This window comes from Pelodiscus sinensis, chromosome 7 (assembly GCF_052426305.1).
Source record: "Pelodiscus sinensis isolate ZL-2025 chromosome 7, ASM5242630v1, whole genome shotgun sequence".
Classification (NCBI taxonomy): domain Eukaryota; kingdom Metazoa; phylum Chordata; order Testudines; family Trionychidae; genus Pelodiscus; species Pelodiscus sinensis.
The window spans coordinates 13,219,786-13,233,013 of NC_143058.1; the positions used below are offsets into that span (position 1 = coordinate 13,219,786).

The following is a 13,228-nucleotide window of genomic DNA, read 5'->3' on the forward strand; positions in this document are numbered from 1 at the left end:
ATACTCATTAATTCACTTCAGCGGAAGGCTGCCTACAACATACAGTTTGCATTACTATAATTTTTCTACAGCAATCTGTAGGATTGTCAGACTTCAAAATTTAGAGAAATTCTTATGTGTATAACTTCAGAATCAGCTTTGTTATTTCAATCATGTGAATTATTTCAATTAACCATCTTACCTGCAAACAATATTCACACTGGTAAGGCTTCTCTCCACTATGAGTTCTCTTGTGCCTTTCCATATGATATTTCTGTATGAACCTCATACCACATTCATCACAGCGAAATGGTTTTTCACCTAAGAACAGTCATTATATAAAAATATAGTTTAAACAAAATAAAAACAGAGAAGCAAAGGTTTATTCCACATAATAACCTTGGCAAATATTACTAGTTTCTACTGGAAGTAACAAAAAAGAGGATTTAGCATGCTCCTGTTGAAAAAGCAATCTGTGATTGTTCGTATACGTCTCAATTTTTGTCATACTCACTAATATGTCAAAAAACTATGAAGAAAAGCAAAAAGGGACTATCGTGCCAAGAAAGTTTCATTCAAAAAGGGAACATTTTAAGTAAAAAGTTTTTATTCCCATCTCTGTTCCCCCAAGTCCAGATAGGTACAGTAAATCTATGAAAGTGTTACAAAAGATTGCAGAGGATAATTTCAAGATGCCAAAAAACATATTTTGGACAATGTACTGATAACAACACCCGCATTCTTTCATACTTCTTGCATTATTTGACCCCATTTTCTAAAAAATAAATTTAAAATTTCAAGATGTCAGTGGTTTAAAAAGTTTTAAGTATCTGTTATTTTCCTCTAGTTCTCCCTCTTCTTTTCTTCCATATTTGTATAAAAAATGAAATAATGAACCTAAATAATATAAACATTTTGGTTTGATTTTGAGAGTAGTTCCAATAGTAAGTAAAAGACATGTTCACTTGACTTTTTATAATTAAATTAAAAACAGCAAATCTCTGTAATTAAATTCATTCTGGCAAACAGAATACTTGATCTCTGTCATATATTCATTTGTTCAGACAACATAATTTTGAATGCTGCTTTGACTCCTGTGCTACTTTTTTCTCACCTCTTACCTATTTTGTTCTTAATGAAAAATAAACAAAATTTACAAAGATCCATTCACATTATAAAGTAAGTCAGAATATCTCTGTTTTAACTTCTGTTCTTTGCTGTCTTAATTGTTTATGTTTGTCTGATGAAGACTAAAAAAAGAAATCTGCCTGTCTTTAATAACCTCTCTTTTACAGGAACTCACTGTTATTCAATGGAATTCACCTAAAGAACAGGGCATTTCTTGCATTACAGATGTAATATTAAGGCTTCAAGATTACTGATTAAAGGCAGAAATTTTGTCTTTTTAATAACTGTAAAATAATCTGCAAAGCTATGGCACATTAGATTTTATGAATTAATTACACATATTCCCATGTAAATTAGTTCCTTAAGAGGAAAAATGTAATGTTATCCTAGTATTTATTTAGGAAAAAAATTCCATCTTTCACAATGAAGAGACACTGGGGCAAAATTAAATTTAAAAAATAATTAAACCAGTATGATCTTGGCCAGGAGGGTATTATACGGAGTGGATTCTGTACAGGTGTAAAGCTCTTCAAGGCATAGGAATTACAGTATCTAGATGGAAACAGTATAGCAATACTTCCATTTCTCTATCTAAGTCTCTGCATTTGGAATATGATTATCATTTTGTTCTCCAATGTCAAACTTATTTATTGTTGAAGTGAGTGATTGTTTCTAGAAGTAAGGTTTACATGAGGGCTACTCAACTTTGGAAGCCCCAGGGCCCACAATGATACTCACAGCAAATGCCAAGGGCCACAACTAAAGTGTGGTTGCATATGCATGCAAATATATGTGCAAATATATTTAAAAAGCTTCTTTTACACTGACGGGCATGAATATAAAGATAAAGGCAAGACTATACAACATGCAGGTTCCATTTAAGTCAGTTCTACTGATAGTAATAAAATACAATATTTACGCAATTTCCACCCATATGACAGCACTTTTAATGAGCAATGACAGTCCAGGAATTTAACTACTAAAACATATATCACCAGTAGACCATTATATGGACTACTTTGTTTTGGCTCCCACCCGCGGGCCGCAAAAAACAGGCCACGGGCCGCATGTTGAGTAGCCCTGGTTTACATTGTTCCACTCTTTCCATCTGAGGTTACTTGATACTGTTATCTGTTCTCATTACTACCAAGTTATGAACATGGATATTCACAGATTTTTTTCCCCACTAAGTATAGAGGAATTTAACCACATCCCAGAACTAATCTAAATGAGGATGGCATAGCTGAAGCCTCATGTAAGACATTAAGATTTTATAGTGCTGCAGTTTTAGTTCCTTATTACTTATAATTTCAAATGAATGATGCAACATAAAATACAAAAACACTATACATTCTATGCAACCTTCTTCCACTATCCATGTAGTGAACAGATTCTGCAGCTATTGTAGGTAGCCTACTACTGAAGTTTACATTTTAATTATCTGAGTATTTGTCGTCTTCATCTTCTTCAATTATATAACTGGACACACCTACAGTAAATCATGACAATCTGATTAACAGAAATTAGAAAAGACAAGACTTTTTTTAGATCATATGTATATTGTCTTTCTTGCTGACCCCATGAGCTACCATGGTTTCATCCCTCACTTTTATGCACCGCTTCCAACTCCAGCTACTGAATCTTGCATCTCCAATTGCATCTCAGATACCTCTACTTGGATGGCCTGTAACCACCTCAAATTTATTTTCTTAAAAACTGAATTTATCCTCCATTCTGAGCACTCTTTGCTGTTCCTTCCCTCTTCTCAGACTCACCATTTCAGAATCATCTTTGAGTTTTCTCTTCCTCCTTCCACATCTTGTCTCTTGCTAACCTTTGTTACATTTTCTTTTTAATACCATCACCAAAATCTGGTATTCTTCACTACTCACATGGTCATCTCTTGTATTGAATATCTTAGATTTCACCACTCTGGTCTTCTACCATTGTACCTCTACAACTCTAGTCTATGCAGCTTAGCTGCCACTGAAGTTCTCTCTTTTTCCCCTTTCACACACTATTTATCTAGGGGTGTTTACACACTATTACCATAATATTGCACTCTTGTCTAACCTTCCACCTGCTTCTTGAATCAAATTTTTAAAAAATTTCACATTTACCTTCAAAGCCCTAAAAATCTTGTCCCACCTGTATTTACGTTCTAGTTTTATACTCTGTGTCACTCCCATCATCCCTTATTCTGCTTTCAATTAGGGATGATAAATTTAGATATATTGGCTAATCAAATAGTCGATATGCATCGACTATTCAATCAGTCAATAAGGGAGCCTCCACTTTTGAAGTGTAGCAACAGCCCCAGTGCTGTTGCTACACTTCAAAGGCGAAAGTGCTGCAGGGAGCATGGAGTCAACGGGGGACTGCTTGAGTCCCCCGCTGGCCCCGTGCTCCCCATGGTGTTTCAAAGCGGCAGAGTCCCCAGCTAATCCTTGACTCCATGCAGTGCTGCTTCTTTGAAACGCCACGGGGAACACGATATCAGGCTCCATATGGCATTTTGAAGCAGCAACACCACATGGGGCCCAGGGTTAACTGTGGGGGGGGGGGAGGGTCCCGGCTAACCCCGGGCTTCACATAGCGCTGCCACTTTGAAATACCCCTTTCCTCTTTCTGATAGAGACAGCATGGAGGGGTGGGGGAAGCAACTAGCCGTTCACAACCCTATTTCAATCTTCTTTCCTTGCTGCTTTCTTTTCCTGTTTCCTACCATTCCTAATATTGTGTTATTTTCAAACAGTTCCTACTTTTGGAACATCTTTCGGCTTCTTATCTACCAAATGCCCTCCTTACTGTCATTTAAATCCCCCTTTAAAGCCTAGTTCTGGGGTTGATGGCAGGCACAAAGAGGCTTTGCTTCCCAAATTTGGAGCAACTCAAATGAAAACAGAACTAGAGAAAGCTCAAACTTATTTTAGCTTTAACTTTCCCCTTGAAGCAATTCTCCAGCTCATGAAGGCTGGCGCACAGAGTACTCGGTTCACACACCTTTTCATGCCTGAGCTACTTTATTCTATCTGGGTAGGCAGCACTTGGAAGGGTGAGATGAGTGAAATGTGCTGATAGATTACTCTTCCAGTTATCTGCCTCCTTTTGTAGAGTGGGAAGGAGTCACATCATAAGAGAGAATTTGGGACATTTGTGAGCATACACTGAGTACTTCTTCAAACCTAAACATTATTTCTGTCTAGATCTTGAATGGAAAGAGCAGGAATCTTGATTTGAGAAAACTGTCCCCAAACGAGCTGCTTCACTTAGGAAGATAAGATTATTCAGCAGAGTGGCATAATGTTCTTCCAGATTAAACTAAGAAGTGCCTTGTGAAGGTGAGTCTGTGACCTTAATACCACAGTTAACTCTGGTTTAAATCTCTATAAAGATGGAGTATGTTATTAAAGTTCTAAAATTTATGAGAAAATTCATGTTCTATTCTTAAGATGATCTGATGCCTACTATAAACAATTTTATATAGCTGAAACCTAAAGACTGATTTTTTTGGTACAATTTTGTCCTTTTTTGAACCAGGACACATTATGTGAATTGATGAGATTCAAGACACAATCTTCTCTTAAACTAGGGAAAGAAAGAGGTGAGGATATATTTTGTTTAACTGGATTAAAGAGTGAGAAAAAAAAGCATTAGAAGAAAAGGAATAACTTAAATGGAATGTACACTATATTATGAAAGTTACTGATCTAAGTCATATAAAGGAAAAATCATTTAAGATGTTTTGGACATATTGTGTCTGTACTGGAAGTCTGTTAATATTAATTCTAAAATATATCTAGGAAGTGCAGCTCCAAAGTGTAGTGAACAGGACACTGGAAGAGCTTACAATCGAAATAGATAAAATTTAGGCAAAAGAGTAGAAAAGGCAAGCAAAAGCAGAGTGACTGAGTAATTATGTTTGATAAATGTTTTGTTAGTTAATTTAAAAAAAAAATAACTAAAAAGGTAAGTGAGCTGGATTAAAGAATTAGGAGGTGAGACATGAATGCAGAGGCAAGGAACTGGTACAGAAATCTCCACCAATGAAAACAAAGCAGAAGAGATTTGAAGAAATCCTATAGTTGTGTTTTCTTCAGGAGCCCAGTGATCTAAGAATACTGAAGTAACAAACAGTCTGCTTAGGATTTTCCCTCCTCCTACAAATTGAAAGTTGAGTCTCATTTCTCAGTATCATTAGCAACAAGCAGAATCATAACAAATTACAATTAGTATCTCAGATGATATTTATGATTATCACCCTCTTCCCAGGTATGACTTTTTCTAGGTAACATGATTTTTCATTAATACAATTTGTTAATTGCCTACACAGAATAAGGGTTGTTGACTGATGTCTTCCTACCTTCTCTGAATATGCAATAGTTCCGAGAATAGAAACCTTGCCTACTGCTACTAGTTGGCACATTTCTAAATTCCCTGTTTTTACAAAGATATTAATGGGACTACTGCCTTCAGCAGTATTAATACAGAAAGCTGGAGAATGGATAAAAAACTTTAACAGGCCAAAGAAAATCTGTTAATCTTTAGTCTTTTGAACACTGTATCAAGGTTGGAAACAATATAGGGTCATTTTGCTAGGAGAAAAGGCATTATCAGACCTTTTGAGGGCTGGGAAATGAAGAAAACCAAAACTGTTTACACAGAGAGAGGGAGAGCTAGGCAGAAATACTTCCCACAGTTTCTCACCCTTTACAGACTGTAAAGAACCTATGGCAATACTGAAGTTGAAGTCCAACTAACAGACATTTTTCTAGAGTAAAATCATAGAGATGGTAGCCATAGAAGGCAATCTCAAAATATACATTTTTCGAAAGGCCTCAGAATGCAGCTGTTAAACAGCATACCATAACACTAGAACAATTTAAGAACGAACACCATATATAAACTAAAACATAGGTGTTTAGGGTATGTACACTGTAAGAAGCCAAACTATAATTGGGGCAGGACACCAAAACTCACAGTTTATAAACCCAGAAAAGGCGATTGTGATCACCTAGTCTGACTTCATCACTACGGTTTCTGTTTATTTTCTAGGAATGTAAAGGGTTAACTGATTATCCAGCTAGCATCACCCTTACCAGGTGATGTTTACCAGGTAAACGGTTAACCAGATTAGACCCCTGCCTGACACAGGCAGGGATCTGTTTCAGCTTGGCTGGCTCTACCACGCTGCACCACGGGCAACGGGCACTCCAGGCTGGCTGGGCTGGAGCAGCAGCAGCAGCAGCTCCCTGCTTGTAATGCGCCCTGTTGGAGCAGCCTCCCACACACGATGCAGAGGCAGATTTGGCCTAAGCAGCCCCTGCCTCGCCTAGTTGGAGCAGCCAACAGTCTGGAAGATCTGGCTGGCCAGCCCCCTCCTGCATCACGTGGATCCTACCTGCAGGATCCCCTGCCTGCAGGATCCCAGTTAACCTGTTAAACGAAACGTTTAACTTTTTAAATAGGCTATTGCATCCCTATTATTTACTAAATTAACTTTAGAGTACTTTTTAAGACAACCAAAAACAGTTATTTTCTTTTTCTTCAAATAGATAAATTGTAAATAAATGTAATAGTATAAATGGAACTAACTAAGATTTTAAGGCAGACTCTCTTGACTGCACGATCAGTAAGGCAGAGAATTATACCACTAAAGAGTGTCCTAAATACTCATTTAACAGTCATCTAGGATACACCAGAGTTCTAATAGTTTAAACCGAATCTTCTATTCCAGTTTCCAGAAAAAATTACCAAACTATTCTAAGCCAGTAGGAGGCTAAAGGGGAGAGGGGTGGTGGTGTGAAACATTTTTCCAAAATTCAACAAATAGTAAAGTTAATTTGTTACACAGGAGGATATTTTTTCTCTTATACACAAAAGATTAACACATCTATGCAAGAACTGGCATAAGCAAGCTAACCAACCCTAAGCATAGACCAGCTCTCTCTCTAGCACTGGAAATGCTGAATTTTAAAAATATTAATAACATTTATATAATGCTTGTACTCAATTGTTAATTGGACATATTGCCCAGTCTCATTTTCAAAGCTATGTACAATGAACTAACCTGCAGATAAAATGATTCTGCAAAACATGACAACAGACTGTGCATTTTAAACCTTTTCCTGCTTTCTTGTGTGCGTGTATGGGCGTGCGCATGCATGGTCTGTTCTTGACGAGAATAATATCAACACAGAGTGAAGGCAGCAATTTCTCCAGAGTGAACTTCCCCTATTCTGAGCCAGAGGAAATACTAGGAATATAGCGAAGCCATTGGATGGAAAAAGAATGTAGTCTGTGCCTGACTACCAAAGGAAATCTGCTAAATCTGGATTTGTGGCAACATAAAACATAGAAATTCTTTAAAAACAGGATACTTGTGCACATAACTCCCTGTATGCTGCTTGAAAATTCATTTTGAAGTGTTAAACTCTCAATTTACACGCACACACTTGCACATTAGTAGCATTCATATCTATTTAAATGCTACAGCCAAGAAACTCTGCACATTCACCAGCTCTGCTTTTCTGTAAAAAAGGCTGAGAAATTGGCATCCAGTCCAAAAGGACGCTATCACAAAATATTTACAGAGGGATTTAAAGGCCATGCACCAAAATGCCAAAAACCCAATGAAGCCAAACCTGTTAGAGAATCTGATTTTGCACATTACAATAAGACAAAAATAAACAAATACGCATAAACTCACTCATTTGCTTTAAAATTTGGGCCTTATTTGACCTATTATATATTAGAATAATTCAGTGTTAAAACTTTTAAAATAGACTGAAAAGTAAAGCTGATGCTAATACCTTGGGGGTTGGGCATTTTGGCCATTATAGTCCTGATAGTTTTCCTTTCATTCAATAGGAAATAACAAAGCTTCTAAGCTATTAAGACCCCAGTGAAAAAATCAGTTTTATATGACAAAAGAGAAGATTGAAAAAAAATCATGGGTTGTTAAATTTCATGATTTCCTACTGTGGAAGCTACTTCATGATGTGCTACTATTTTACAAAGAATACAGTACTTAATTTCCACATTTGCTTACTACTATTTACACACACTTTGCAGCCAAAGAAAAGAGGAACAAGTCTAAAGCACAGAACTAAAAACACTTCTAAATGTGCTGTATCATTAAAATCAAAACAATCTCCAACAGGATATTAAGCTGGATACTTATTATTGGAAACCTGGTCTGATTTGGGAAACAATTATTTAAGCACACCAGTAAAGATACTCAAGGCACTATACTCACCAGTATGAATCTTCTCGTGTCTCTGTAGCAGGTACTTCTGTATGAAACGCATGTCGCATTGACTGCACTGAAATGGTTTTTCACCTTAAACAATATAATTCCATATCCATAAGTTAATAACTACAATCTGTTGTTTCTGATGATTATTTTGAGGAATAAAATAGTTGTCTATAAGAAACAAGCATCTGAGCGAATTCCAAAATATTCAAATACCAAAAACTTTATTCCTATTAACTATATGGCCTTCCAAATTCTTCCCATGAGTCACATCAACACAAACATAGAGGAGTTGGAGCTGAAATGGCTGTAATTTCCTCAAGAACAAGATCAATCATGATGCTAGATTAAGTTTGCATTTGGGCTTCGGCAAGCTATTATAATGATAAGTATACTTTTCATTTATCTGAACCAGAGATACCTCAGCAGGCATCTAGAGCACATTTTACAAATGGGGTCAATTTTGGCACTTAGGCTACAAGACAACTCGTTACTTTCTGATAAAGAAAAGAAACTTTGTAAACAGTTATAGCCTCAGTTTAATGAATGTATGTTGATTTTTTTCTGGTGTTCTTTTGACACTTTGGTGCATGGAAATGCTAAGCTTAGATGCCAAGTTACCTACACTTTTAGAAACGAAATTCTCATAGAGCTGAAAACATTTTAACTGTGTGTAAACAGATCTTTATATTGAAGAAAAGACAAGTGAAGTCAAGCAGTACCTGTATGAATGAAGACGTGTCTTTGTAAATGGTAGTTGGTTCTAAAGGCAGCATTGCAATGTTCACAAACATGAGATTTGGGGGTTTTCAGACCAAGCGATCCATCCTCATTTATTGTAAGGATCTATTTAAAAAAATAAAGTTTGTTCTCACATTTATCACTAACCATATTTTATTAACTACAAAATCAAAACATAGTATCCATTTGCAATGCAGAAAATTCAAATATTTCAAATAAAAATAGTGCCACCTTCTATAAAACTACATCAACAGGATTTTGGTTTTACATTTGCTACAACTGCCTAGTCCACACTTATGTATCACCCATTGTCTATCACGTAATGAACAAAAGCAACTGATGCAAAATCTGATTGCAGCTTCCCTATTCAGAGTGTAGTCATTTAAATGTCAGTGTTTACCTGTTGTGAAGGAGGTAAAGTAACCAAACCACCTTTGGAAACAGAGCCATGGATGATCATATTTTAAAGTAATACAGGTTGAATTTCTCTAGTTCGACACACTGGGGGCATACCCAGTGCCAAACCTCAGAATTTGCTGAACCACAGGAGGTCATTATTGTCTGGCAGTACTACCAACATTTCCACTGCTTACTGTGCTCTTAGGGTAAATTAGAGCTAAACAACAGCACATAACACTGAGAGCCAGGGCTGGTGGCTGTAAACAAACCTTATCGGATCACAAGAAACTTGACCACACCCATGATAAGTGGACATCCCGCTAATTAAAATCATGCTGGACCACCGGACTGAGAGTGCAGACGAGAGAGGTTCAACTTGTAGTTCTCAAACTTTTTTTTCCTCATGACTCGGTTGAAGGAAATTGTTGATGCCTGCAACCCACCATAATTTATCTTTTGACTAGAGTGCAGACTCCAGGGTGGGGCTGAGGAAGAGGAATTGGGGGAGGGGACCCTCAGAACTGGGGCAGGGAATCGAGTCACAGACATACCTCTCGTGGCTCCCAGTTGCAGGCACCACCACTCACTCCCTTTGGCTGGTACCCAGCCATGGGAGTGAGGAGCTGGTTCTCAGGTGGGAGCAGTGCACAAGGCTAAGTCCCCCCAAGACCTGCCTAGTAACAGGATCTGCTGCTGGCCAATTCTGGGGTGCAAAGCAGTCCATGATGTCAAGATAGGCAGGAAGCCTGCCTTAGCACGCCAACTGATCACCAGATCACACAAGCAAAGTGACCCAGTGCATGACTTTCCATGACCTAGTACTGGTTCATGACCTGTACTTTGAAAACCATTGCTTTAAATAATAAGTTGAATGCTGTATGATCTTTGTGGGAATAAAGCAAGAATATATGATTTTCAAAATATATAAAAGTTTAACCCTAAGTAACCTTTGCTACTGCACATCATAATAAAAATAAGATTGGCCTAATAAAACTGTACTTCTGTCCAGTTACATATACAATGCCAGTACAGAAGTAATTTTTTTATGTTTACTTATGTTCCGTTATATTCCTGTTAAGGATATAAATATCAGTTAAAACAGTTAACCAGTTAACCAATTCAAATTATATAATTTAACCAGCTAACCATTAACCAAGGTCACTTTGGCAAATCAGCTCAGGGCAGTTGAGTCTAGAGTCCTGTCCCAATGGTCAGTCACAGTGGGGGCTGCTCCAGGCCAGCCTGCTCCAGCCTGCATGGCCCACCATGACCAGGGCCAGGGTCCCACTGACCGGCCAGTCCGCCATGGCTGGGGCTGCTCCAGTAAGCATTTTGGTAAGACTAATGTTTACCAAACGTTCACATCCCTAATTCCCTTAGCCTGGACTTCTGATTCTTTGATATACTGACACGGTACAGTACGTAGCAGACTTTTATTTCAGTTTTGTATGCTAAGCGAATCACAATACAACCTCCCCCAGTAATCGGTAATACCTTGGATCCCATCTAACTCGTTCATCCTATGGAGCCCTTCCTCACTTAAGACTATCCCTTGAAAAGGTCTCCCTGTCAAATTCAGCTTTCCACTTTCACTAACGATGTTAGGGACATAAGCAACTAGTCGACTATCCAATAGGCATTTATCGGACTCAACTTGTCACTTCCTCCCTCTTGCTGCCTCTATCGGGGGAGGCTAAAAAGCTGGTTCCCCCAGCACCATATCTGTGGGAAGAAGGGGCAGGGGCACAGCAGGAAACTGGAGGTGCTTCTGCTTTTGAAATGTAGCACAAGCTCTTGCTACATTTCAAAAGCGGAAGCCCTGAGGGGAGCTGGGGACTCAAACAGTCTCCCACTGGCCTAGTGCTCCCAAGGGTGCTTTGCTTTTGAAATGTACAAGAGTCCTCCTGTAGCAAGCTGCTCTTGCTATATTTCAAAGGCAGAGGTGCCCTTATTGACTAATCGAATAGTCAATGCAAATTACATCGACTACTCTATTAGTTGATTAATCTAATTTTAACTTCCTTAATTGATATCATAGTAATTTTTTTTAAGATGCAAGAATTTTTTAAATACTAGGGAAAGTTCATTTTCACACTATCCCCCATTTGATATGTCAGTATAGTTTTGCTCACACTTGCCCCAAAATAGCACCATTGGGAGGAGACGACCAGCAAGAAAATGGCAGCCTGAAATTTTCAGATTTTAGGTAATTGAAAAGTGTTTTAATAGTGTGTTACAACTAGCGATGTAAAATCCAGTTGAATTGGTTAAATGGTTAAACGGTGCTGATGTAGCTCCCGGCCATGGCTGCCCTTGCTGGCCCCCATGCAGGTGGGGAGCCAGCAGCCCCGCACGGGAAGCCTGGCAGGACTGGAGCAGCACTTCACCCACAGCTGGGCCATAGGCAGGGGGCTGCTCCTGGGATACCAGTAACCATTACCCGGTAAGCACCACCATTAAGGATGATGGTTACTGGGTAATATTTTAACTAGTTACCCATTAACATTCTAGTTATAACAAAATCATCTCAAATAAATAGTAATGTGGTTGATTGATTGGTTAACTGATGCAATTAGCCCAAAAAAGTAATCACAATTATCACACTGTTAAACACTAGATACCAAATGAAATGTATTAAATATTTATTTCTACTACAACACCGAATGCAAAGTGTAGAGTGCTCATGTCATATTATTTTATTGCAAATATTCCAGCTTCTTATTTACAATGTCACCTGAAAATGGAACAGGTCTTGGATGGCACTTTACAGCCAGTGTTACAAGGTATTCACATCCCAGATATGCTAAACATTCATATTCACCTTCATGCTTCAGTCACCATCCCAGAAGACACGGTTCCATACTGATGACACTCATTAAAGAAAATGCATTAGTTAAATTTGTGCGTGAACTCCTACAGGGAGAACTGTACATCTCTTGCTCTGTTTTACCTGAATTCTGCCATATATATCATGTTGTAATAGACTTGGAGGATGACCCAGCTCACGTTTAAAAACACTTTCACTGCAGGTTTGACAACACACAAAGAAGATACCAATGTGAGATTTCTAAAAATAGCTACAACAATTGACCCAAGGCATAAGAATCTGAAGGGCCACCCAAAATCTGAGACGATGAAGTGTGGAGCACACTTTCACAAGTCTTAAAAGAGCAACATCCCGATGCAGAAATTATAGAACCTGAATCACCAAAAAAAAAAATCTAGCTTCTGGTGGTGGCATCCGACTCAGAGGATGAAAACAAATGTGTGTCAGTCTGCTCTGCTTTGGATATTTATCTAGCAGAACACATTAACAGCATGGACATATCTTCCGAAACAGTGGCTAAAGCATGAAGGATTACATGAATTAGTGCATTCTAGCACATAAACATCTTGCAAAGCTGGCTACAACAGCACCATGTAAATACCTGTTCTCACTTTCAGGTGACACTGTAAACAAGACGCAGGCAACATTAGCTTCTACAAATTGTAACCAATCTTATATGTCTGAGCAATTGGCTGAACAAGGAGGACTAAGTGGATCTGTAGGCTGTAAAGTTTTACACTTTTTTGAATGCAGTATTTATTTTGTACATAATTCTACTCTTATAAGTTCAACTTTCATGATAAAGAGATTGCACTACAGTACCTGTATTAGGCAAATTGAAAAACATTGTTACTTAAATTTTTTACAGTGCAAATACTTGTAATAAAAAATATATATAA

General features: G+C 37.9%; 1 protein-coding gene across 2 annotated transcripts in view; it reads right to left on the bottom strand.

Annotated features, from left to right (window-relative positions):
* Positions 1-13,228, bottom strand: part of ZNF148 (zinc finger protein 148) — a 64,043-nt gene that overhangs the window by 8,806 nt on the left and 42,009 nt on the right. For both annotated transcript variants that reach the window (XM_075933179.2, XM_075933178.2), the window contains 3 exons: positions 9,085-9,208; positions 8,366-8,449; positions 182-300 (listed from right to left, as the gene is read on the bottom strand). In XM_075933179.2, the coding sequence (XP_075789294.1) occupies positions 182-300; positions 8,366-8,449; positions 9,085-9,208 (327 nt within the window). The remainder of the gene's footprint in view (positions 1-181; positions 301-8,365; positions 8,450-9,084; positions 9,209-13,228) is intronic.